The sequence below is a fragment of the Coptis chinensis genome, chromosome 6 (genome assembly GCF_015680905.1).
Source record: "Coptis chinensis isolate HL-2020 chromosome 6, ASM1568090v1, whole genome shotgun sequence".
NCBI classification, from domain to species: domain Eukaryota; kingdom Viridiplantae; phylum Streptophyta; class Magnoliopsida; order Ranunculales; family Ranunculaceae; genus Coptis; species Coptis chinensis.
This window is the reverse complement of record NC_141461.1, coordinates 39604856-39629812: the sequence shown is the minus strand read 5'-3', so window position 1 is coordinate 39629812 and position 24957 is coordinate 39604856. Positions and strand designations below refer to the sequence as shown.

At 37.3% G+C, this 24957-nt stretch overlaps 2 protein-coding genes and 1 pseudogene across 2 annotated transcripts; 2 read left to right on the top strand and 1 right to left on the bottom strand.

The window, feature by feature from the left end:
• The first annotated feature begins 6797 nt into the window (after window positions 1–6797).
• Window positions 6798–10274, top strand: LOC147492940 (pentatricopeptide repeat-containing protein At2g03880, mitochondrial pseudogene; annotated as a pseudogene).
• Window positions 10275–10470: 196 nt separating this feature from the next.
• Window positions 10471–20335, top strand: LOC147492939 (regulatory-associated protein of TOR 2-like). The gene is made up of 3 exons (XM_086565338.1): window positions 10471–10613; window positions 11407–11491; window positions 19301–20335. Exons 1-3 carry the CDS (start codon window positions 10471–10473, stop codon window positions 19352–19354), a joined length of 282 nt encoding a protein of 93 aa, XP_086421464.1. The 3' UTR covers window positions 19355–20335.
• A 143-nt stretch (window positions 20336–20478) lies between these two features.
• Window positions 20479–21868, bottom strand: LOC147492938 (peroxidase N1-like). Its single transcript, XM_086565337.1, has 3 exons — window positions 21367–21868; window positions 21115–21277; window positions 20479–21016 (listed from the first exon to the last, which is right to left on the bottom strand). The coding sequence occupies exons 1-3, from the start codon at window positions 21763–21765 to the stop codon at window positions 20598–20600; spliced, it is 981 nt and encodes a 326-aa protein (XP_086421463.1). The 5' UTR covers window positions 21766–21868; the 3' UTR covers window positions 20479–20597.
• Between the last annotated feature and the right edge of the window lie 3089 nt (window positions 21869–24957).

Below are 24957 nucleotides of genomic sequence, written 5' to 3'. Positions count from 1 at the left end.
GTGGGAATCACATCTTCAAGATACCCATCCTCTACCACAGACTTTTTGTAGTGTTGGGATTTCTCTCTTCTTTCCTTTAAGAGGGAAACTCGTTCAGTACTGCCCCCATTGTCTTCCATGAATTGGGATCCTACCCCATCACCAACTGCACTTCCAGATGTTGGTGCAACACTCGCTGGTACGTCGGGGCACAATTGTCAGTATTATGGCCGGCATTATAATCATACCCACAGAATGGAGGAAATACTGGTAGAACTGGGAACATTCCAAGACCGGTGTGCGGAGTTCCGAGGTCGTGTTCGTATAATATTGTACTGTAATTCGTTGAACATCTCGCTACCCGATGACCACTATTTTCTACACCTATCGCGTCACCAGTAACTCCGCTTCTATCTATCTCCACCTGCTATTTGAACATTATTATTAATGGACCTATTATCAAGGTCAAAACCACCTGACTCATCAATTGGGTCATCACTATCACTAAACACATCATTAATATCACTAAACTCATCATCACTTGGACCATCATAGCCACCACGCCCGTCCTCGACCACATGCCTTTTGTAGCGTTTGGGAGTTCTCTTTTCTTTCGTTTAAGAGGGAACCTTGCTGACTATGTCCCTCTTGTCTTTCGTGAAGTGGGTTCCTTCCCCATCACCACCACCACTTTCGGATGCTACTAAAATAACTGTTGGTGCGTCAGATATGCCATTGTAAGTATTACCTCCAGTATTAGAATTTTGTCCGCATAGTGGACGAAATATTGGACCAAACGGGCACATTCCAAGACTAGTATGCTTAGTTCCAAGGCCATGTTCGTATAATATTCCACCGTAATTATACGAACATCTCGTAGCACCATGACTACTATTTTGTGTTCCCGCCACACCACCAGTAACTCCGCTTCTATCTCCACCTGTCATTTGAACATAATTTCAAGGTCAACACCACCAATCTCATCAATTGGGTCATCACTCGAACTATCACCCGTAATTCGAACAAAGGAGCAATGTTTTCACGCATACTAGAAGTGTCAATAATATCATCCCAATTTGTATCATTCCAATTCGATGTGTTTCCACCCAGATATCTATCCTTACAACTCACCATTTCCTCCAAAAAGGGAAGTAAAGCTGACATGTGTCATTCTCCTTTCTCTTAGACCTCCCGACACCTGACCTTCCCCTTCAGACTCACTGTGCAGTTCTAGTGGAGCACATTGGATACCCAAACTAGTTATAGTAGCTTTGTCGTCTGTTTGGATATCAGGGATAATTAGCCTCAGGGTACTCAGAACTTGGTCAGGTGTGAACGTCGTTGTATGGCGACGTCTGGGAAGCTCAGATAAGTTGGTTTCAGGCATGTGCTAAGAAGGTTCAACATCTATTCCAGTACAATTGTCTGGCACGTACTAGGTAGATTATGCAAGGAACGTTTTGGGCACTCTTGAAACTTCAATACCATCTAGAAATATCATAATTAGTGAGTTTAGTGCCGTTTTACACACCTTTTTTTACATTCAAAACAATGCCACAATCCACAATAACTCACTTACCCCCATAAGTATCTGCTACACAGGATGGTTCTCCAAACTGTGTTTGAAGCCTCTCATCTCCAACAATGCTAACTGCACAACAATTTAGTCAATGCACAAGTTAGTTTCCTAAACATGTCAATAGTATACCCTAAACTAAACTAAACTATCATTGAAATAATAGAGACAATGTTTAATAACTCCTATATAGTGTTGTGTAACGCCTATACAATAGATTCAAGAGTACACAGATATTGAGTTTGGAAACCTAATACAATGTCTTCCAAGTCTTATATAGTATTTGTCTGTTGTCAAAATAATGTCAGAAACCAAAGCAACGCACTTACCACTTAATTGTAAGGTACACGGGAACGTCCATTAAACTGAGTTTGAGGCATTTCATCACCAACAACCGTTTCATCCACATGGTATGGTACCATAACATCTACGCAAACTTTTACCCGAGCCATAAGTTAGATTCAAAAATACCAAGTTAAGCAGGCTTTCGCTTAAACGTATATGTTATATAATGTTGTTCAAGTTCATAAGAGAAAGCCTGCCCATTTAAGCTCATTAAAATATACTTGAATGTCAATAATAACCAAAGCCCACTTACCATCAACTTCTTTCGTAACAGGGAAGTGAGATGATTCACCTAAATCAGTGTCCGCCACTTGAGATCGTTCGAACCAATCTAGAGAAACAAATGTTTCAAGCAATGGTTAGATTCGAAGAATGAAAAATCCCCGTTTAACAGTATAGTGTCGTGTTCATCTTGTATTTTGATTTATATGTCTTACGTAACGCATGAAACTGAAGTTTTGCACTAACCACCACCTCTGACCTCTTTTGCACTGAGCACAAGGGATGGTTTGCCCAATTGGGTTTAAGGTAATTGAGTTGGTTCGGGAATATCTACAAAGTGATTTAGTCAATCGACATATTATTTTCAAAATTACCCATTCAATAAGGAGCAATAAGATTGCAAGCTTACCTTTTGTTAACCTATTATCGTAAACATGTGATGAGCATGATAGTGGGACATCATCCTCCATCAAATCTTCATTCTCCTTTCTGAATATCAAGACACAACCTCTCCACAGGTTTTCATTCTTTGTGCATTCATCATCTCATTTTAGTCACTGTTAAAGCCAATCAAACATGATTTATCTTATTGTTCAACGCGGAGATAATGTTTTTCGAAGTCTAATATAGTGTCTTTGAAGTGTTATATAGAGCCGAGTTAAACTTGTTAAGATAAAACAACCCAATGTGGAAATTTCAGTTAAAGTTTAGAACTTTACTCCTAAAACACTCAGAAAATAAAATAAGCAATAGGTTATTCTGAAGAAGAACCACTAAAGTGTCATGAGATTATAATTTCGTGTCATGAATGACTAACAAAAGCTAGCTTATAATTCTTGTGGAAACCTAAGATTATAATTTCTAGCCATGAAGGAGTAAAGTGGAAACTTGAGATTATAATGCTTGTATATTACAAGCACATAAATGAACCACATTAATGGCCCAAAACCTCATTAATGAGGCTATGAATCACAAACAATAAATAATAATAGAATTAAAAGCACACCCTATTGTTAGAAGAAGCTTCAAATCCAAATACTATGAGTTTTTAAAGCACACCTTCATTGAACCTTCTAAGGATCTGGTTGGAGGAAAAGTTTTGTGCACTTTTGAGGAAGAAGATATCATGCCCTTGGGACGCGTGCAACGAGTCATTGAGAAGAACTGAAGAAGAACAAACCAAATACGGAGCCCAACCAAATACTAGGTTGCTCAATCCGAAGTCAACAATTTAATCTCTCCCATGCATTTAATGCATGGAAGTGAGGTGCCATGTATGGGTATAATTGGAATGTCAGTTCCTAGAGGTTAAATGGGTGATTTCACTTAAACTTTGAATATTTTTTTGTTTTTAATTTAAGAGACTACATAGACAGTTTACATGATTATTAAAGGGCAAAGATGAGAATATATGTGGACCCCAAAAAGTGGGTTTCACGTCCTATTGTGGAATAAAATAGCATGGATCTGATTTTGGTATGTTTGTTAACTCGGGGTCCAATTTTTGAAGCTGTCCTTCTTTTAATATATGAATAGTCAGCTGTTTTGACAAAATATCTTGTGACTATCTTGTTCAACTTATGGTTTGAAATTAAATTTTGTTTGTTGTTTATTACGCTCGAGTATTAAGACTATTGAGTCTGTGTTGTGTGCCCCCTTGTATGTCTACGGTATGATTGTAAAGAAGGCCACAACATACTAATTCTACAACATTCGCCGCGCTATGAACTTTTCTTTTATTTCGTTTTGTAGTATTATTTTTTTTTTACTTTTCGTCTACCCTTATCCATTTTTTATTTCGCATCAAGGGTATATTTGACCTTTTATCTACCCAATCCTTATAACTAATTTAAAAAAAAAGTAGCTTTGACTTTTGAGAGTGATTTTTTCATCCAATTTGTCCTTGAGAGTTACTCTTAAGGGTGTGTTTGTTAAAATTTTACTAATGGAAAAGAAAGGAAATAAAGAAAGTGGTCCACTGTGGAAAGGAAAGGAATGGAATGGAATGGAAAGAGTTTTAAGTATGTGTCTGTTTGGTAAACTGTGGAAAGGAAAGTAAAACTGAGGAAAGGAATAATCCTGTTTGTTATACAAAAGCTGTGGAAAGGAAAAGAAAGCTGGAAACATGAATAAATCATCCATATTACTTATCATTTTTCTCCAAAACTCATTGCTCTTGGGAAAAAAAAAAAAACAAATGACATGATTTTTTTCATTTTGCAGATATATACATGAAACTTGTAAATTAAAATGAATTTAGCATATAGAACCAGAAAAAAAAAATGACAAAAACTACCCTGTTTTAGGAGTATAAACACTTGTATGACACCTGCAAACTCATATATAATATTGTCTAACAATAATAATAGACACTTATATGACACTTCAGCCCACTCCAACAACCTAGGTATTTGTTTACCTTTATAGGTCTTCCTTTTCAGGTTTGCCTGCGACATAAAAAAATATTTGTTGGATTTCAATAAAACAATATTGAATCAATCTGCAGTAAAACTGTCATAATTTTATTTGTATAACTCGGATTAGTACAAGGTAAATTGAGTATTAAACTACACTAAATTGTCTACAACTAACTTTCAGGCCACGAAAGGAGGTTCCCAACAAAAAATGCACAGAACTTTGTCAGAAAAATCCTGGTTGACCTATCTGCACTAAAACTGTCATAACTTTATTTGTATAACTCGGATTAGTCCAAGGTAAATTGGGTATGAAACTACACTAAATTGTCTACAACTAACTTTCAGGCCATGAAAGGAGGTTCCCAACAGAAAATGCACAAAACGCCACCAAACATAGAACTTCATCAAACAAATCCAGACTGACCATTATGTAATAAAACAGTCGTAACTTACTGTGCAAATATCAAAACAAAATGAATCCAATTGTATTGGAAAGCAGACTCGCAAATTTAAAAATCTTGTTAAATCCCCGAGACCAAATTCTCAAGCACGATTTTTCAAGAATCTTCTGAACCAACACCAAAAATTAAACCAACAAAAACTGCTTACACACTAAATTATTTGTCACAAAATTAAAGGAACATAAAATCTTAACTTGGGCACTAATAACTATGTTACAATTAATCGTAGTCATCCATAAAATATGCAGCAATTACACAAAAGACTGCAGCTATTTCGTAGTCATCCATATTCCTAAGACAGTCGATCAACAAAGTTACAATTAATTAACAGATAAACATATAATATTACCAAAGAGTTAATATTAATACAATTAATTAACAGATAAATATTAAGAATAACATATATAATATTAACTAACATGAAAATGTCTGCGATATCGAAATGATTGGTCATATCAAGTTAATTAATTACTAATAATAAGAAAAAAAATGTATATTTAAAAAATATGTTTATCCCACAAAGAGAAAGAGAGGAGAGGAAAAAAGTATCTGAGATAGAGTATAGCATTTGAGTGGTGTCAGAGATGAGAAGAGAAAAAAAAAAAAGGTGTGGTGGCTTGAGTTTTCGTTGGTTTTTTTTTTTTTTTTTTTGATTTTTTTAGGGGTAGGGCACGGACACAAAACCATTTCCGTTTCCCTAGTTTTGTTTCCATACGGAATGACCTATTCTTTTTCATGGGGCAAACAAACAGCCAAAAAACTATGGAAAAGGTCAGGGCCGGCCCTAGCTTCGGTGTGGCCTTAAGCGAAACTCAGAACTCGAGGCCTTTTTCCAAACCAAATTTTAAGTCACACTCCATTTTTTGTTTGCAATTCTACACTACATAGCAAGTTTTCTTTGCCTAATAGAATTGAAATTTATGCTTATTTTGATTAATTTGTTTCTCATAGGTCTGGTTAGACTTATCATTTGTGGAGATATAGTATAGAGATGGAAAATTGAAAATTTAACCATTTGAAATTTGAGATATTTTCGGAAATTCTTTTTAACATAAGAGAAGGAGAATTATTACCTTTTATTAGGAGACTTGTATGGGATATGTATTATGTTTTGTAGTATCCAAAAATCTTTTAGTAAGATTTATTGGCTATTTAGTAGGAATTTTATATTGCATAGTACGATTTTTGTGGAAATTTGAGGCCTTTTTTCACTCGAGGCCTTAGGCAATTGCCTAACTCGCTTTATGGACAAGCCGGCACTGGAAAAGGTGGACCACACCTATTTTCCTTTTCTTTCCATAGTCTTTCCTTCATAATAAAAGCACTCTTAGAGAAGACTATGGATGCGTTTGGTTCACGGAAAGATGAGCAAAAGAAAATGTTTTCATGGAATCTAAAATCGTAAGTGCTTGGTGAACCATGGAAATAGAAAAGTGGAAAATGGATTCTCAGAATGGGTGAAAACAACTTCCTAAAAAATAGAAAAGAAGTTGTTTTCTTTTTTTAGGTTTCTTGTCATCTCATAAGAGTTTTATAATAAAAAAATAGCTTTCATCGTTGAAACAAACAGTTGGAAAACAAATTTTTAGAAATCAAATTTAGGTCAAACAGATTCCATGAATGCAATTTATTGTTGAAAAAGAATTCTGCGAACCAAACATACCCTATGTGATGGGCTACAACACCAGAACATTAATTAGTTTTGTTCAGCAAAAAATGTAAAAAAGACTTGGAATCTTTACAACAAAACTTGCCCCCAAAATCCCAAATCTTTACCACAACAAAAAATTTAAAAAAAAATAGAGCTGGCTAATAAGTTGACTAGAAACCTCTCACCAGCTTTAAACTCAAAACTAACTTTCTCTACTCCCTCTCATTCCCTTCACTCAAACTTACTACACACGTCATTCTCTTCATCATGCACATTTTTAAAGCCCATAAAACATGGAACCCAAATCCTATCAGACCACCGGAACATTGAAATCTCGCTTTTTAACCAAAAGGGGTTCTCGGAAATCACTAGTTTTATTACTGGAAAAGCTTTACATGCATTTTGTGTCAAGAATGTAGCACTAAGCCAGTTCCATTTAAATACATTGATAAATTTTTATTCGAGGTTTGGGTGTGTCGAGTCGTCGAGATACTTGTTTGATGAAATGCCTCAGAGAAGTGAGTCGAGTTGGAGTACTATGCTTTCGGGTTATGTTCGAGCGGGGTTGTATGATGAAGCTGTTGAGTTGTTTCGTGAAATGTGGGGACAAGGGATTGAGCCAAATGGGTTTATTTTAGCTAGTTTGTTAACTGCTTGTAATAGGTCAGAAGGGATGGTTTTGCATGGGAGTCAAGTTCATGGACTTGTTGTGAAATTTGGACTTTTGTCTAATGTTTTTGTTAGTACTGCATTACTGAACTTTTATGGTTCTTATGGTTTTACGGCGGAGGCGTGTAGTTTTTTTAAGGAAATGCCGGAGAAGAATATAGTTTCTTGGACTTCTTTCATGGTTAGTTTCTCAACTAATGATCCTAAGGAAGTTCTGAAGATTTATGAAAGAATGAAGCGTGAAGGAGTCAAATGTAATGCAAATTCTTTTTCAACAATCATTAGTTCGTGTGGATTACTTGAGGATCAAGTCATGGGTCGGCAGGTTCTTGCTCATGTTATTGTTACAGGGTTTGCTTCTAATGTTTCTGTTGCAAATGCTCTTATATCCATGTTTGGTTGTTTTGGGTGCGTGGAAAGTGCTTGCTTTGTCTTTGATAGGATGGTGGAACGTGACTCAATCTCATGGAATTCAATGATAACTGTGTATTCACATAATCAGCTTTGTGAGGAATCGCTGAAATGTTTTCGCTGGATGAGACATGCTAAAGTAAAACCTACTTCTACGTCGCTATCTAGTATGATTTTGGCTTGTAGTAATGTAGACAATATCAAATGGGGAATGGGGATTCATGATATGGTTGTTAAATTTGGATTTGATTCAAATCTCTGTGTTTGCAATACTCTTCTTACCATGTATTCCGAGTCAGGAAGATGTGAACATGCAGTTAGGTTGTTTCAGGAGATTCCTGGAAAGGACGTGATTTCATGGAACACGATGTTGGCTTCTTATGTTCAAAATGGTGATTACCAAGATGCTCTAGAATTCTTCTCCATGCTCTATACGACAAATGGAATAAGGACCCATGTCACTTTTGCCAGCGTGTTGACTGCATGTTCGCACCGTGAAGCTTTGACTGAAGGAAAGATTATCCATGCTCTTATATTCCGTGAAGGGCTCCACGAAAACTTGCTGCTGGGAAATGCACTGATCACCATGTATGGAAAGTGTGGTGTAATGGGGTATGCTGAAAATATATTCCAATCAATGCCTCAACATGATGTCGTTACCTGGAACACAGTTATAGGAGGGCATTTGGATAATGAAGAATCACAAAAGGCAGTGAAGTATTTTAAGTTGATGAGAGAAGATGGAATCTCTGCAAACTACATCACCATAGTTAATGTTCTTGGGTCTTTCTCCGCTTCAGAGGATTTACTAAATTATGGGATGTCCGTCCATGCACATACAGTTATCACAGGTTTTGAACAAGATAGTTATGTGCGGAACTCTCTTCTTACAATGTATGCCAAGTGTGGCGATCTTAATTCGAGTAACTTCATCTTTGAGAGATTGGATACCCAGAATGCTGTCTCATGGAATGCGATGATTGCTGCAAATGCTCATCATGGCTGTGGCGAAGATGCTTTAAAGCTTTTTGCTAAGATGCACCGAGCTAGGTTGGATTTTGACCAATTCAGCTTCTCTGGAGGCCTTGCTGCTAGTGCAAACTTGGGCTTATTGGAGGAAGGTCAACAGCTTCACAATCTTATCATTAAGACAGGGTTTGATTCAGATCTCCATGTTACAAATGCAGCAATGGATATGTATGGAAAGTGTGGAGAAATGGAGGAGGTATTGCAGATGCTCCCTTCTCCAAGCAATAGGTCACGATTGTCATGGAATATACTGATATCAGGATTTTCTAGACATGGTTACTTCGAGAAAGCTAGAGATACTTTTCGTCATATGCTACAAGTAGGATCAAGACCAGACCATGTTACCTTTGTTTCTCTTCTCTGCCTGTAACCATGGGGGTCTCGTGGAGGAGGGCCTTGCACACTATGCTTCTATGACAAAAGAATTTGGGGTACCACCAGGAATAGAGCATTGTGTCTGCATAATTGACCTACTTGGGCGGTCAGGAAGGCTTAATGACGCTGAAAAGTTTGTTAAAGAAATGCCAGTTCCACCAAATGACCTTGTATGGAGGAGCTTGTTGTCTGCATCTAGAACCCACAATAACATGGAGCTTGGAAGGAAAGCAGCCAACCATCTTCTCGAGCTGGACCCGTCAGATGATTCGGCTTATGTTCTATTATCTAATGTATGTGCTGTTAATGGACTGTGGGAGGATGTGGACAACATCAGGAGGCGAATGACTTCAAGTAAAATAAAGAAACAGCCTGCTTGCAGTTGGGTAAAAGTGAACAACAAAGTGAGTTCATTTAAGATTGGAGACCAGTCGCACCCACAGGCTGTACAGATTCACGGGAAGTTGAAAGATCTCAAAATGATGATCAAAGAAGCAGGGTATGTCCCAGATACAAGTTTTGCACTGCATGATACAGATGAAGAACAGAAGGAGCACAATCTTTGGAATCATAGTGAAAGGCTTGCCCTTGCATTTAGTTTGATAGGTACTCCAGAGGGTTCAACAATCAGAATCTTCAAGAATCTTCGTGTTTGTGGAGATTGTCATTCTGTTTATAAATTCGTTAGTAGCGTTGTCCAACGGAAAATTGTGCTGAGGGACCCTTACCGCTTTCATCATTTCAGTGGAGGTAATTGCTCGTGTTCTGATTACTGGTAATGTTTCTGAATCCGAAGTTTCTCATTTGAAATTGGTGGTGGGACTGGATCCACTTAGTTTATATTTTGAGATTGATGCATCTTGAATCCCTTGTGTCCATTGGGTTTACTTAGTCTTGAAGCCCTTGTTCGACTTGTCTCTCAGCTCGCTGGCACAGTATGAAGGACTAAATAGTATGGGAAATATTTTCGAAGTGAAGTGTGATCTATGAGTTGGCTACATACTACAATACCAATACTTTCAGAGTTTATTCTACTTGTAAGCTGTCTACTGCAACATTTTTGTTCGTTGATTTCCTTGGACACATTTCTTCCAATGTAGTCAACTCTTTTAACTTAATGCAAAGGCTACTTCGAGTCATGATGAGTTTTTGAAGCAAGCATAGTCTGAGAGCAGATAGCATCTGTAGTCCTTGCTGACACGATGCTATGGAGCTGGTGCTGTTGCATGGAGGTGTGGAACTGCGGTGGAAGTGATCATTTGTTTTGGAGAAAAGAAAAGCTTCAGAGTTCCTCTTCATCTTTCTCTATTTCGTCTGTTCCATCTATGTGAGCATATGGAACAATATGTTTCAGCAGTATCCGAAGTGTATCCAGTACCAGTACCAGTATCGTACCCAGTGGACACCGGTGCAATAGGTATACAGCAGTATCTGTGCATCATAGACTCTCATCATCAGACACCAGCATTTCAGCACTGGTGAGTTTATGTTTTTTATTGGTTTACAATGTCTAAAAATGATTCTTGGATGTAATGGGTTTAAATTGTAGTTGTCCGCTTCAAAAGTTGTATTTGCTTTATCGTGCTGATCATATATTTTATTATGTTACAAGGTATTAGGAAGCAACCAGTCATGTATTCAAGACTTACATAATAAAGAATGACTCTAGAGCCTATATGCATTAAACTCTAGAACAAATGTTTGGATGAGCTCTCAGGTGATATATCAAAATTAGATGTGAAGGTATTTTGTTTAAGTGCCTTGGGAGAGTGGGTCAAAATATGCTGCACTGGTTTTCATTGTCGGCAGTGCTGAATGCGATGTTTGCTTTGTTTGACTACTCCTAATTGTATACTGGTTTAGGAGATCATATGCAGTTACTTCACAATGCTTTTCTTTGCATAACAATGTCGTTTAATCTGTAGTCGGCTTCTCAAGTTCATGGTTGTCAGTTTGTAGCTGGTTATGTGGATGGATCTGTCAGATTATTTGACATCCATATGCCTGAAATGTAAGCTTTTCATTTTATAATGAATTCTGCTAGCATTGTGTTAGTAAAGGGAAAGATGTGTACTCCCCGTCTTTGTAATGGTACTGGATTCGTTTTGTTCGTTTCTAACTCCATCTATGCAATATCTCCAGACTGTTGTGTGGTCTCAGAAGCTTCAGTTTACTGTACCTTTAGCTGTCTCTTTTTACTCGATTTCTTATAATCTCATTTATTCAGAGATTCTCTGTAATTAGCTATTGTTTTTCTTTTATGATTTATAGGCTAGTGTGTACAACCCGTGCGCACAAGCAAAGAGTGGAAAGAGTCATGGGCGTTGATTTTCAGCCTGGATTAGATTCTGGAAAGGTACTTCAGTAGATTGATCTTATAAATTATTTGTAACTCAGTTCCGAGTGCTTAAATCTATTCTGATAGTTGCCTGATATTCTGCTAACCTATCATTATTGTAGTTTACTCTTGTTCACTCAGACTTGAAGTGGCTATCTCAAGATCCAAGAACTGATCGTACCAACCTAGGAAGCACGGATACCGATACGCGACACGGATACGACACGACACGGATACGCGGACACGGTATTTTTCAAAAATATAGGATACGGATACGTCATAGATACGTTTGAATAATATATATATATATATATATATATATATATATATATATATATATATATACGGTTTGTCTAGAGTGCCACTATAGATACGTCTTATAGTGACACTCTTATCTCACACTTCTGCTGGTCCGTTAGATCTGTTTCTGAGATCATCAAATCTAATTCGAAATAAAGGGTATAATGGTAATTATAGTGTTTCTCTCCCAAATTTCGTTTCTCAATCTCCAACAAAACCAACGCCTTCTCTCTCTCTCTCTCTCTCTCCTCTCACTACAGAAAATCTTCAAAAATCGAAACCCAAAATCAACAATAGCTATCATTCATAATCCAAAATCAAACCCAAAATTTCGAAACCCACAAATTGATTCACGAATTGATTTCGAGTTTGATTCACAAATTTGCCTCTTCAAAAATCGAAACCCAAAATCATGGTGCATGCTAACGTTTACCGCGAATCAAAATCTCTTTCACTCTTTTATTTTCATAAGATTTATTATTATTGTTTGTTTCATTTTTATGATAATCATGCTTTGATCTGATCTAATCTTAGTAGTTTATGGGTTGTTTAGATCTAATATTTCAGTTTCACATAGTGCTTGGTGTTCTCAAGAATCCATCGCAAATGCTACTAGTTTTCTACTTATCAATATGTTGAACGAGGGACACGCCATATTTTTTGCAAGTTCAAAGTCCACATTAAGGGTTCAATTCCTTCTATTTTTATGTTGTATCATGATGAATATGTAAAGTTGTGAACCATAATTTAGTTTCAGCATTTCATTCATTTAATTTCCTTTAATGTATAAATTTGAACACTCAATCCGATTTTAGCCAAAGCGTCCAGCTTAACTATTTAGTCAAGAATCGATATATTCTTTCTCCTTGGTACATGTCCTTTTCGACCTCCTTCACACTTGTGTAGTGCCTTATCTCATTGATAAAGTCCTCTTTGTTCATTAGCTTACTAGCGATGGCGGGAATCTAGACAAGGCTATAGCCTCATCAAATGATCGGGCCGATTTTTTGGTTTCCTTCCCTCAATCACCGCTTCGATCTCATTGTTGTAATTGCTATTTTACTTAGTTACATTTCAATGGATAACTAGACTATATTTTACGTTAGTTAGTTACATTTCTACGAGATAACGAGACTATATTTTACAGGTCGGTGGCACCCTTATTTCCCTAATCTTCGGCTCAAAAAGAAGGTGTTGTTAAGAAAGTTCATTACAGGGGAGAAATTTGGACCTCAATCTGAAAGAATAAAAGCTCGAATGGTCGAGGTTTTTCTTCCGTTCTTTTTTATCTATATATATTGTGTGTTTCTTTGGTCCAATGCATTTGGTGTTAATGAGGTTTTGAATCATGTAGGTGTTCCGTGGTCATGGTCTTGACTACGATGTGGATGGGCTCACGTAAAGCTTGAATCAAACTTTAATTCCAATCGTTACAAATAGATGAATCAAGAAACCGCTGCTAAATTAACATTGACCGATATGCTTAAATAATGTAGGGGAAAACACTTTAGATAACCACGGACTCATAACATTTGCGGGGCATCGGGTTACGATAAGCAAAATGCTCTTGTGGAGGAGTTGCACCTCGGCTATTTCACCCCCAGGGAAGTATATAGGAGACAAGTGCTCATTCTCGATCATAGCGACAATGGTTTGCAGTTTTTATTTTAGAAATATTAACAAGTGTGACTCTTTGTAACTGATGCAGGGAGTTTCTTGTAGAAGCTGCTAAAAAGGTTGGAATAGAAGGAGTAGCGGAGTTTCTTGATGACCCTAATAAGGGAGTCCAAGAGGTCTATTCTCCATAAACAAATAGGTTTTTTCTTACATTTACACTTATTATTTTCTTTTTAAACCCGACATTCTTCTTGGTGGTTATCCAAGATTTACCGAACTTAAGAAGTACTCGACCACATAACAGTTCCATAATATGTGGTATGTGCTCCATCTCATCATTATTCTCACTAAGAAGTAAAAGAAAATTTTCCTTCGTTGATATTATGGATTTTTTTTTTTTGCCTTACTAAGACGATTCTTCCGACAGATCAATGGAAAAACAAGCTCGATTGGCTGCCAACTCCCCGAGGTCTTTTGCAAGAGCTTTTCGTGCAAACCGACTAAATCAATGTAACTAGGGTGCATTTGTTGGAGATTTGTACCTTACCTTTGTTCAAATTTGAAAAATAAATTGGTTTGGATTCGAGGACGCAGCTTGTTTTTATGTACTCTATTGAAGCATTCTGTCTCCGGGCATATTATGTATTCTATTGAAGGATTCTGTCTCCGGGCATATTATGTATTCTATTGGAGCATTCTGTCTCCGAGCATATTGAAACGGACTGCGCATTTTGGGATGTAATGGTGATTTTAACATGACATTTGTCTATTGTGATATAGTAGCTAACCATAATTCTTAAATTAAATTTAGTCAACTTAAAGCTCTTCGGTTCGCATTAAGCCAAGCAAATACAAATTGAACTGCACTGCCGACGAGCTGATATAATGTCATTGATGGCCACTTACGCTCCTTCGAGAGGATTGTGATTCCAAGATACACTTCCAGAACTACCAAATAGTGCGTGTAATAAAAATTTGAAGGATGTACATGAATGCCCATTGAAGCCAAGTCCGAATTGAATAATCTTAGGATGTGTTTGATTTGTAGGAATATAGTTCCGTGGGGAACCGCCATTTTATATGTTTCGCTTGATTCAGAAACTTCGAGAGATACAGACGTAGAAACCATGCTCAAAAATTGCATTTTGCCAAGTTCGACCGTTGAAAACACGTATTTTTACAATCCATATGCACACTTCGCTTTGAGACCAACTTAGTTGACAATGTTATTTATCTTGGATATTCACAAATTGTACAATTTCTTCACTTCCCTTTACCCGCTGGTCCTTTCCTTTACCGTTTTTTACCCGTTGGTCCTTTCCGCCATGGCCACACCGTTTGGACTTAGTCCCAAACGGCATGGTCATACTTTTGGTACTAAGGCCAATGCGGTCCGGCATGGCCACACCGTTTGGACTTAGTCCCCAAACTGTTGGGCCATGCCGCTTTGCAAGTTCAAAGTCAAGCAAACGCATGGTCACCGTTGGCCATACCGCCGCTTGACTTTGAACTTGCTAAAGCCAAACGCCAACGGCCATGCCGTTTAGAACTAAAATCCCCATCCAAACGGTACTAAGGCCATATCGCTTGGATTTGAACTTGCAAAAAATGGCGTTTGAACTTGCAAAAATTGGACTTTGTCCCAAACGGCATAGCCACCGTTTGGACTTAGTCCCAAACTGCAGTCCCAAACTGCATAAGGCCACACCGCATGGTACTAAGGACCAAACCCCAACATGGCCTATTACCGTTTGGACTTAGTCCCAAACCGCATGGCCACACCGTTTGGTACTAAGGCCAAACGACATGGCTACACCACCGTTTGGGACAAAGTCCAAACAGATACATTTGATTGTTAGGTGTTTGATAGTTTTGTAACATACATTGAGCAATCAAATTATTGGAATCCATTCCAAGGGGAAAATAAGTTATCCCCAAGGTCGATTAGTTTTTCGTTTCTTCCATTTTGCAAAATATTTGACTTAGCTGTGATTGTTATTTGCATTTTGTTAGTTAAAATAGTTAAGAGAACTTTTGTTTTCTCGATCATGTTGAACGATTTATTCCCGGGGATGCCAAGTCTTGTGGAAGGGAGTGTAATTAATAGCGAGGGTAGGATTCAAGGTGCGATAGCAATAGCTAGAACCAATTTATACACTCTTTGATTCCTTTTGCCTCACAACTTTGCCCAGAAAATTGAGTTGCCTCACAAATACCTGAAGACAAGCCAAAAGAGTGAAAATAACTAAATAAGCCACTTATAGTTCGGTACCGCTTATAGTTTTATACTGAAAGGCACAGTTGATACATGAAATTCATAATATATGAAATTTCTATTTCTCACTCCTGAGTATAAATAAGTACAGCCACAAGACAAATACATGAAAAACTTCAGCTCATCAACCTTATTTATAATCAAGCACAATTGGAATTGTACTTCAATGATCCCAAGTGACTATCCTTGTAGCAAAGAAGGTAGCTACTAGTTGTATCTACGAGGGGATCGACGTCATGCATGTTCTCGGTTTTCTTCTGTCTGTTGATTTGCTGAGGGCCACATCGGAGTAGGACTTGCAATACCTCCGTCATTGAAGGTCGCTTTGAAGGTTAAACACAATTGTACATATGATCCCTAGTCCAAGACCAAACTCATTTCATGCAAATAACATGGATCCCTGATCTCCTCGTCCAGGGCATTAGTTATAGATTTTTCCTCATTAAAGTGACGCCATGCCCATTCGGCAAGACTTATGTGCTCATCTCCATCATTAGGTTCCTTTCCCGTAGTCAATTCTAGGAGTACTACCCCAAAACTGTATACATCGATCTTTTCATTCACCTTGGTTGTGTAAGTGTACTCTGAAATTCAATCAACCAACTGCAGTTTAGCCGATTTTCCAACTTTAAGTATGTTATAAAACTCATAGTGTTTTATAACATACTTAAACTACCTTTAAGAATACAATTATGCCCTCCAAAAACTCATAGTGTTTCTTTTTTTTTTTCAATTTGATGATCAAGCTCCAAAAGCTGAAAGATTTACATGAATCTGAATTTCAATCTTTATAAAGTCACTAAAGGATAAGTGCAAGATAATTGCAATAAAACGAAATCTTAGTGGAACTAAAACATGACAAAGACAAAGAAAAGTACAACACCACAAAGATTTAATATGTCGACTTAAAGCTTCAAGAAATGTTTTAGTTACGGCTCCTAGAAAAATGGAAGGTAAGAACACTAGAAATATAAAGTCATAAAAGTTTCATAGCCCACAACATACTTCTAAGTGGCAACAGTTTTTCATTTACACTTTTATAAAAATCCCATATCTCACTTTACTAACACAATGCATATTTGAGTGGTTTTGCTTTCGATAAAAGTCTAATTTTAGTGAGCAATTCTAAAGGACTTGGTACCAAAGACTTCGAGTCATGAATATGCACTAACCCTAAAATGTAGTAGAATATATGATATGAACTATATAAATGATCATATACCTTGCTAGAGGCTGACGACTTACTTTCGACAAGAAGGCCTCATCTTGTCATACATAGTCAAACAATCTTAAATACCTATGTGTATGACTGCTTAAGAATGGAAACACATAGGCAGGAAACAGTACAAGTAAAACCATAGGGATCAAATATGAAGTTATTGTGTCACGGCCTCAATAACTATACTAAAACTATGGTTCATAATGCAATAATTTTTATTCTTATTCGAAACTGCATTCATTCAAAGACATTATATAACTTTTACAAAAATTCACAAACACTATCATTTGCGCATTTTCTGAATTCCATAAAACATGTGAATTCATTTGTGAACTACCAAATGTATCACACTACCTACATCTTAAACCGTAACACATTACAAAAAACTCATCACAATAACCAAAATACCCTTCATTCACCAAAACCCTAAACCCTAATCAATTTATCAATACTCCCAAAATATCAATTCAAAAGCCAAAAAATAACTCCTACCCATTTATCCATTCTCGATCCAATTCCACATTTCCTCGTAGGGCAACCTAAAAACACCAAAACAATCATAACCACATTCCAAAACAAAACTAAATATAATGAGGGGTTAACATTTTCTTCAAACACATTACCTAATAACTATTCCTTGGGTTTATCAATTGTGGTGAAGAAGAAGAAGAAGAAAGCTCTTCACTTCAACAAGTTAACGAAGACGTTGTTAAAGAAGTCCGACTCTGTTTTCGTGTTCTACGAAGTTTTCTCCATCTATAAGTAGTCCATAAAGCAAGTCCACCGTTATCTGAATATATACGATGCCCATACGTATGGATACGTTACGCATCTGAAAGCTTTGAAAGGCGATAATGGAGTCAAATCGCGATTTGTGAAGAGTGGGGAATCGAGTTTTGGCTATACCATAGCGTTGGGTTTTTTGGGATTAAAACCGACCGATTTCGTGGGGGTTTGGTCGTTGGTTGAGTCTTTGTCAAGAGAGCTCAGTGTGGTCGTTAATGGCGTCAAGAGAACTCTCTCTGGAGCGATGGAATTGGGTTTTAGTGAGAATTTCGTGTTTTTCGTTTTTCAGTTTTTGAATTAGTTCGAAATTTTGAAATTTCACAATTTTTATTTCGAACTAGATCTGGTGATCTGATGAACAGATCTGAGAGACCAGAAGAAGTGTGAGATAAGGGTGTCACTATAAGAGTGGCACCCTAGACAAACCGATATATATATATATATATATATATATATATTATATAATTAAATATTTTTCACCAAATTAAAATTAAAATGGCAATTCAAACACATACAATGACCAATCAAGATTTATCAATGGAGGTTTCAAAAGAAAGTTCTATTTTTTTGCAGATTAGAATTAGTTAGTCAGGTACCACTTAATTATTTCATTTTTCTTCTTTTGCATCTCTTTTTATTTTGGATTTTATTTCTTTTTATTTTTTTTTTTTTTTTTTTTTGAAATTCCAAAAAAAAATTGTGAGATTAATATTTCGGCGTATCCCCCACGTATCCCCCGCATATCCCCCACGTATCCCCCACGTATCGGAAATTAAAAAATCGGATACTCTAAATCGCGTATCCAACACGTATCGGACGCGTATCTGGACGTATCCGTATCGGATACGTGTCGGATACCGATACTTCACCTTTATAGGAGTATCCGTGCTTCATACCAACTTCTTATTCGGATCATTAATGTAGATTCTGGTTTTAACAGAAATGCATTAAAGATTGGCCTTGGTCCAGATCCTTAGGAGTGTTAGCTGATCCTTTTTCTTACCACAGTTGTGTTGAGGATTTGCAATGTACATTGTCAGTTACACCAAACGTCTCATAAGCAAAACCTATAGTAAAAAGTGGATATCTCAGGTCCCTATCTCGAGACATGTCAATACCGAACTTATTTAAAGTGAACTGTATGTGTTTATGAGATATGTTCCATTTCCGATGTGGATTCAAGTCAACTCAAGGTCCTTCTAACTTGGAAAGGACTATGCTTTGCCACATGGGGTTTGCCACTTTTACTCCATTAGTATTTAGTAAGTATAATGACAGAATGATACTAATCCTTATGATGTTAATATGTGAATCTGAACTAATTAGCTCGAGTTTTGGATAAGCTATTGTAAATTAAGTTGATACTGATATTAAGTCCAAATGCATACAAGAATATGGCTATTGAATAAGCTTTAATATTACTTGAATCTGTCCAAGTTATTGCCCTTGCATCAGTTTTGATTTGTTTGCATTTTGTTACTTGAATCCGTCCAATAACTTGCCCTTGCATCACTTTGTCTTTCCTATTTTTTTAGTATAATTTATCCTTTTTTTGTAAGAAGATGTAATTTATCTGAACATGACAATGTAAATGTTTCTAATAAATTATTTTTTCTTTATTTCCCTGTAGATTGTTAGTGCGTCCCAGGCAGGTGACATTCAATTTCTTGAATATCAGAAATGAAACTGATGCCTACCTCACTATTGATGCGCATAGAGGCTCACTCACTGCACTGGCTGTTCGTTGACATGCTCCTATTATCGCCAGTGGCTCAGCGAAACAGCTTATAAAAGTATTTAGTATGAATGGTGATCAACTAGGCACTATTCGGTACTATCCGGCCACCGTCATGGCCCCGAAGATTGGGTCATTCTGTTTATAAATTCATTAGTAGCGTTGTCCAACAGAAAATTGTGCTGAGGGCCTTTACTGCTTTCATCATTTCAGTGTAGGTAATTGCTCGTGTTCTGATTACTGGTAATGTTTCTGAACCTGAAGAGTTTTTCATTTGAAATTGGTAGTGGGATTTAGTTTACTTTTCGAGATTGATACATCTTGAATCCCTTATGTTCATTGGGTATACTTAGTCTGGAAGCCCTTGTTTGACTTGTCTCTCGCTGGAACAGTATGAAGGACCAAATAGCTTGGGAATAAAAGTGAAGTGTGATCTATGCGTAGGCTACATACTAAAATATCTATCTTTATTCTACATGTAAGCTATGTACTACAACATTTTTGTTCGTTGATTAGCCACATTTCTGGCAATTTAGTCAACTCTTTTAACTTAGTGCAAAGGCTACTTCGAGTCATGATGAGTTTTTGAAGCTAACATGGTCTGAGAGCAGATAGCATCTGTAGTCCTTGTTGGCACGATGCTATGGAGCTGGTGCGGTTGCATGGATGTGTGGAACTACAGCGGAAGTGATTATTTTCGTGTCGAGGTTGTACCTCTTTTTTGAGAAAAGAAAAGCTTCGGCATTGAGGTGAAAAAATGTTCACATATTCAATAGACATACCAATCAGCAATTATATTATGTACTTTCAGTTTTATTATTTTAAAAATTCTACGGTTTGTCAAAGTCTCAAAGATTAGTTGTGAAAGTCTTATGTCGTAGATATAATGCATCTTTTAACGAAGCAATGAACTTTTATTTTCCTCCAAAATGCGTTGTTTTTTATTCTTTGGATAGTTAGAACGAACTTTCCCCAAAAATGTGTTAAAAGATGTTGAATTGATAATCCTAGGAAGCAATCCCTTTTTCAGAGAGCAAGACTACTTTTCATCCGTTGTTTGAAAAAACAATCTATTTAACCAATCAAGTGTCACTTTATCCCACTCAAATTACCATTCACAATCTTCTTATTAAACAAAACTATTCTTAGCTTACGCTAAGTGACAAATTGATGATACATGCTCTAGTCGAAACTAGTTAATCGCAGAGCAAACTCTGCGAATCTCGCCTTGTGTACCTGTCTTCACTTCTATATTACTCATCTTCACCATCGACCTGCCAAACTCAATACCAAACCTCAACCCGAGCAAACCTCTAATGGGACCAGAAAATTGCTGTACAATAGTTCTCGTTGAAGTATCACTCCATAACTTTTGATCGGACTCGAGTATACCCCTTCCATTCCTCAAGTTCGTAAAGAAAGAAGTATCAAAACTGTTTTGGCTCCCAGTGTCTAGTGCAACACGTCTGTTTCCATCGCCATTGGATGGACAAAGAGCTCGTAACTGAGGAAGAAAAGATGGGTCGATGCTTGGATCTGCACCTGCTGTGGTAAAGTTGTTCAGTCTGTAGCTGAAGAACTGGCACGCTACAGTCCCAATGGTGTGCCCTCCTGGTTACAAATTATAATGCAAGTATACTATGGTTAGCGAAAATGAACCTTGATGCTAGCTAGTAGTATAATTTATCCAGGTGTTCAATAATTATTACCAACAAGAGCCACCAGATCCTGAGTATTCAGTCCCTTAGCAGTAAACTTCTGCTTTTGTACATCAACGGAGTCTGTGAAACCTGGAAGATTAGAGGTATCGGAAGCCAATGAAACACGTCCATCTCTACGCCCTGTAGGCACTGACCAACTTAGTCCATTTGTCTGCCAAGGTTATATATATATCCGTTAGTATATTGTTCATTATTCTGGGTTAACTACGTTCTTTTATTTTGTTTTCATTACGTGCTTACCATAACGACGGAATCTCTGGCAGCCAAAGCAAGAATATCAGCGCAAGATACAACACCAGGGCATGCAGCTTCAAGCTGCCTCTTAGCATCGTCAATGGCATCGTAACCTCTTAATAAGAGATTAGGTCCTGCAGTTTTTTCTGTGGAAGATCCATCAATAAGAATTGATGCATCACACCCTTGGACAAAGCAGTCATGAAAATGCATTCTAAGCAAACCGGGAGCAATGGAGGGATCCGAGCGGAAGTGGGATTGAACTGTCGCTCTAACAATGGATTCGGCTTGCGAGCATGTTCTTGAATAGAATCCCACACTAGTGCCCTGGCCTTGAACAGAGGTAGTAGCTAATGTAAGCAAAAGAAATACAGAAAGAACGATTGCAGTGTAATACTTCTTCATGACTCAGAAGATCAGAAAGAATTGAAGAAAGGTGGTGAAGGGTTTAGATAAGCTAGTGGAATGCTTATTGTGAAGCTCGAGTGAAGTGATGAACTTAAGGGACAAAAGTCATGTATTTATAGTGATATCAAAAAACTTCAAGAAGTCAGAAGGGAATAGTAAGCACAGTAAAGCTGGCTCATGAGAATGGATCAGTTTAAGAAAAATTCAACAAAGAAAAACGGGTTATTATATTTTATGCTATAGGGTCTTCAAAGATCAAAACGCGTACAGTGGGTGGCTAGCTTAGCTTAAAAACAGTTTTTTAGATTTCCGCCCCAGCAACTTTGCCAGAATTCCACCCCCAGTTCTTCCATTATTAGATTTCCACCTCCAATTTGACAGCATGACCAAGTCAGCTCTCTTTGACGAGTGATTTTTTGCTCCCAGCGAGTTTTCCTCCAAGAGCTCCACATTGGGCTTCCATCAAAATAGGGTGCGACAGCTCGGGCACATTTTCTTCGCAATTTGTTAAATACTATATTATCCTCAAATCAAAGAATAAAGGGAACCTTTCACACCGCTTTCAGATTTTCACTTGTGCCCATTTAGTATATTTGGCGGGCTTTGATGAAAAAAAACATTTCACTTGCTAGCTCTAATTCACAATTGAAATGAACCTTGCATCTAATATTACCCCAAGTCAATGTGATGAATTCAGTTTAGTAGTGTTGTTCGAAACATACTTTCGGCTTTTATCGACAAAACTTTACTCTAAGAAACAATAACGCAAACCGACTATGCACTATTTACGTATGTCGTTAACAATCAATTAAACTTTCAAGAAATGGGTTAAACTAGAAAATCGCTTGCCTAAAGTGAGAGAGTAGAGAAATACCGATGAAAAGAAATCACAAGTAGAAAACAGTCCTCAAAACCCGCGACCAAACTTTGACGCCAATGACTTTGAAAGAGTTTCAGAGGGCAATTGCGTAAGGGAGAATTTGTGACAGTTTTCACTCCCCGCTTTGTAGGAATTTAGTGTAAACGCGTGTGTGGCCCAAATTTCGCATCCATTGGGGGCATGTGTGCAATGTCCATTCTACCCTTAACCATATAAAATTATGAAAATACCCTTTGACCTTTGCAAGACTAAAACCAATCCAAATGCCACGTGTCCTCATCACATCCATTTAATCCAACGAACATAAATTTTTCTCCTAAATAACGTCAACTACCCCTGCCCACCTAAAATTACCAAACTAACCTCTCTCAAGTTTCACTCAACCGCCACGTGTCATCATCCTAACTAAAATTATCAACGGTGGAGATGCTTTCATGCAAAAATAGCCGTTTGGGTTGGACGTTGGGCTCTAACCTCTATAAGTTCGCAAGAATGTTGGGCTCTAAGCAAGAAGAACATAGATTATCGAAAAAGCGTGGAAAAAAAAAAAAAAAGTACAGTGAAAGTGAAGAAGAAAACATAAAATGGGCGGTGGTGGTAAACTTGTCTCGTCAAAAGTAAAGTTGGAGAAGGTAGGTATTTCCAGTTTCAATTTGAGAGAAGTGATTAGTTCTTTGTGATGGATTAGTTCTAATTTTAGTTTTTAAAAGTAACTGTTAATTTTGGTTAATTTTAGGATCTTGGTTGTTTCTCATGTGGAATGCTTGATCATTGGATTGATAGTTGTCCTTGGAATGGCTCTCGTTGCAAGAGATGCTTTGATGGTCGTGCTGTGAGAATTTCACAACAACCTCATTCATTTGGTCAAAAAAATTTGAGTTGCCCAAACTGCAGGAGCTGTCAATGGATGAAGGATGCTCTGAAAGAGTCAATCAAGCAGCAGCCTTGTAAGTTGTTATCCGTATCGATTCTTCGTGGTTTGTGAAAGGGGAAAGGGAAGGGTGTGCTTTAAGTTTCTGATTAAGTGTGTATTTGGTTTAGGATTTGGTGATCCGTTTGTTTTTATTAGTACTATTGTTCTCGACTTTTTGGATGTTGTAATTTGTAATCATGTTTAATCAAGAATGAAGTTTTAGTTTAATTTAATTTTTTCATTAATTTGACAATGCTTGGTTCTACTCGAATTTGTTTGAATAACAGACATTTGAATTGTTGAATCTGTTAACTTGGGCAACCACAAATGAACACTCTGACAAATGAATTTTGAAAATAAGAAAAATTAAAACTAGCATTGACACCAAACGTTGAAAATAACATAGCACTGCAACACTTGCACTGAAAATAAACATAGCAACACAGGACAAAACATGCAAAACATTGGACATAGACCTTCAAACATAGAACACTTGAACTTCAAACATAGAACACACTATTCTAGTTTCAAACATAAACATAGAACACACCATGAGACAAGACATAGATCTTCAAACATAGAACTTCTTCTTGTTGATGGACTTCTTTTTGCTCATGCAAACTCCAACTCTAGTTGCTTCTAGTGCCAAGACAATTTCTTTATCTTGACGTGCAAGTGATTGTGATGGTCTTGGAAGTGGACCACCTACTATTGCTGATCTCCTGAGAGGAGGAGGTGCTGTTGTTGGTGGTTGTAGTGGTGTTGTTGTTTGTGGTTGTAGTGGTGCTGCTATTGTTTGTGGTGGTGGTGGTGTTGTTTGTGGTAGTGGTGTTGGTTGAGGTGGTGGTGCTGGTTGTGGTGGTGTTGGTTTTTGAGCAAATTTCAAAGCAAAACCCTTGGCTGGTGGTGGAGGAGCAAACCCTGGTTTTAGGGGAAAGTCAGGTGGAGGATATGCTTTTAGTTCCTCTTCACATAGACCAAAATAATCATCCAACTCTAAAAAGCACAAGCTGTTGTAGTGCCTACAGACTTTGAGACTCAAGTTGCCATCGCTCTCCATCATCTCCAAGAACACCCTCCTATCTTTCTTGTCTTTGAGCAAATACTTGATTTGCTCAAAAGATTGATCAATTTGTTTGTTATCTAACTGAAGTTTACACAGTAACCTGCTTTCGCCATTGTTACTGTTTGTTTTCTTTGCATTTTTTGTTTAGTTTTTTTGTTTGAGAAGAGATGAGAAGCAGTAATGGATGAGAGATGTGATTGGTGATGTGAGGTGTGCATGGGGAGAGTGGTTATGCTTTTATAGAAAACAGATGAACAATGTTTTGATGATTCTCGAGGCATTGACCAGCCAGCCTAGTAAACTGATGTCAAATTTCTTATTATGAGAACA

What these genes read in the sequence shown, in the direction of transcription:
- LOC147492939 (XM_086565338.1), top strand. Translation starts at nt 10,471, where the DNA reads ATGGAACAATATGTTTCAGCAGTATCCGAAGTGTATCCAGTACCAGTA. An exon ending in ACACCAGCATTTCAGCACTG is followed by an intron (nt 10,614 to 11,406) that starts GTGAGTTTATGT and finishes TATGATTTATAG; the next exon opens with GCTAGTGTGTACAACCCGTG. An exon ending in CTGGATTAGATTCTGGAAAG is followed by an intron (nt 11,492 to 19,300) that starts GTACTTCAGTAG and finishes ATTTCCCTGTAG; the next exon opens with ATTGTTAGTGCGTCCCAGGC.
- LOC147492938 (XM_086565337.1), bottom strand. Translation starts at nt 21,765, where the DNA reads ATGAAGAAGTATTACACTGCAATCGTTCTTTCTGTATTTCTTTTGCTT. An exon ending in CCAGAGATTCCGTCGTTATG is followed by an intron (nt 21,278 to 21,366) that starts GTAAGCACGTAA and finishes TAACCTTGGCAG; the next exon opens with ACAAATGGACTAAGTTGGTC. An exon ending in GGATCTGGTGGCTCTTGTTG is followed by an intron (nt 21,017 to 21,114) that starts GTAATAATTATT and finishes ATTTGTAACCAG; the next exon opens with GAGGGCACACCATTGGGACT.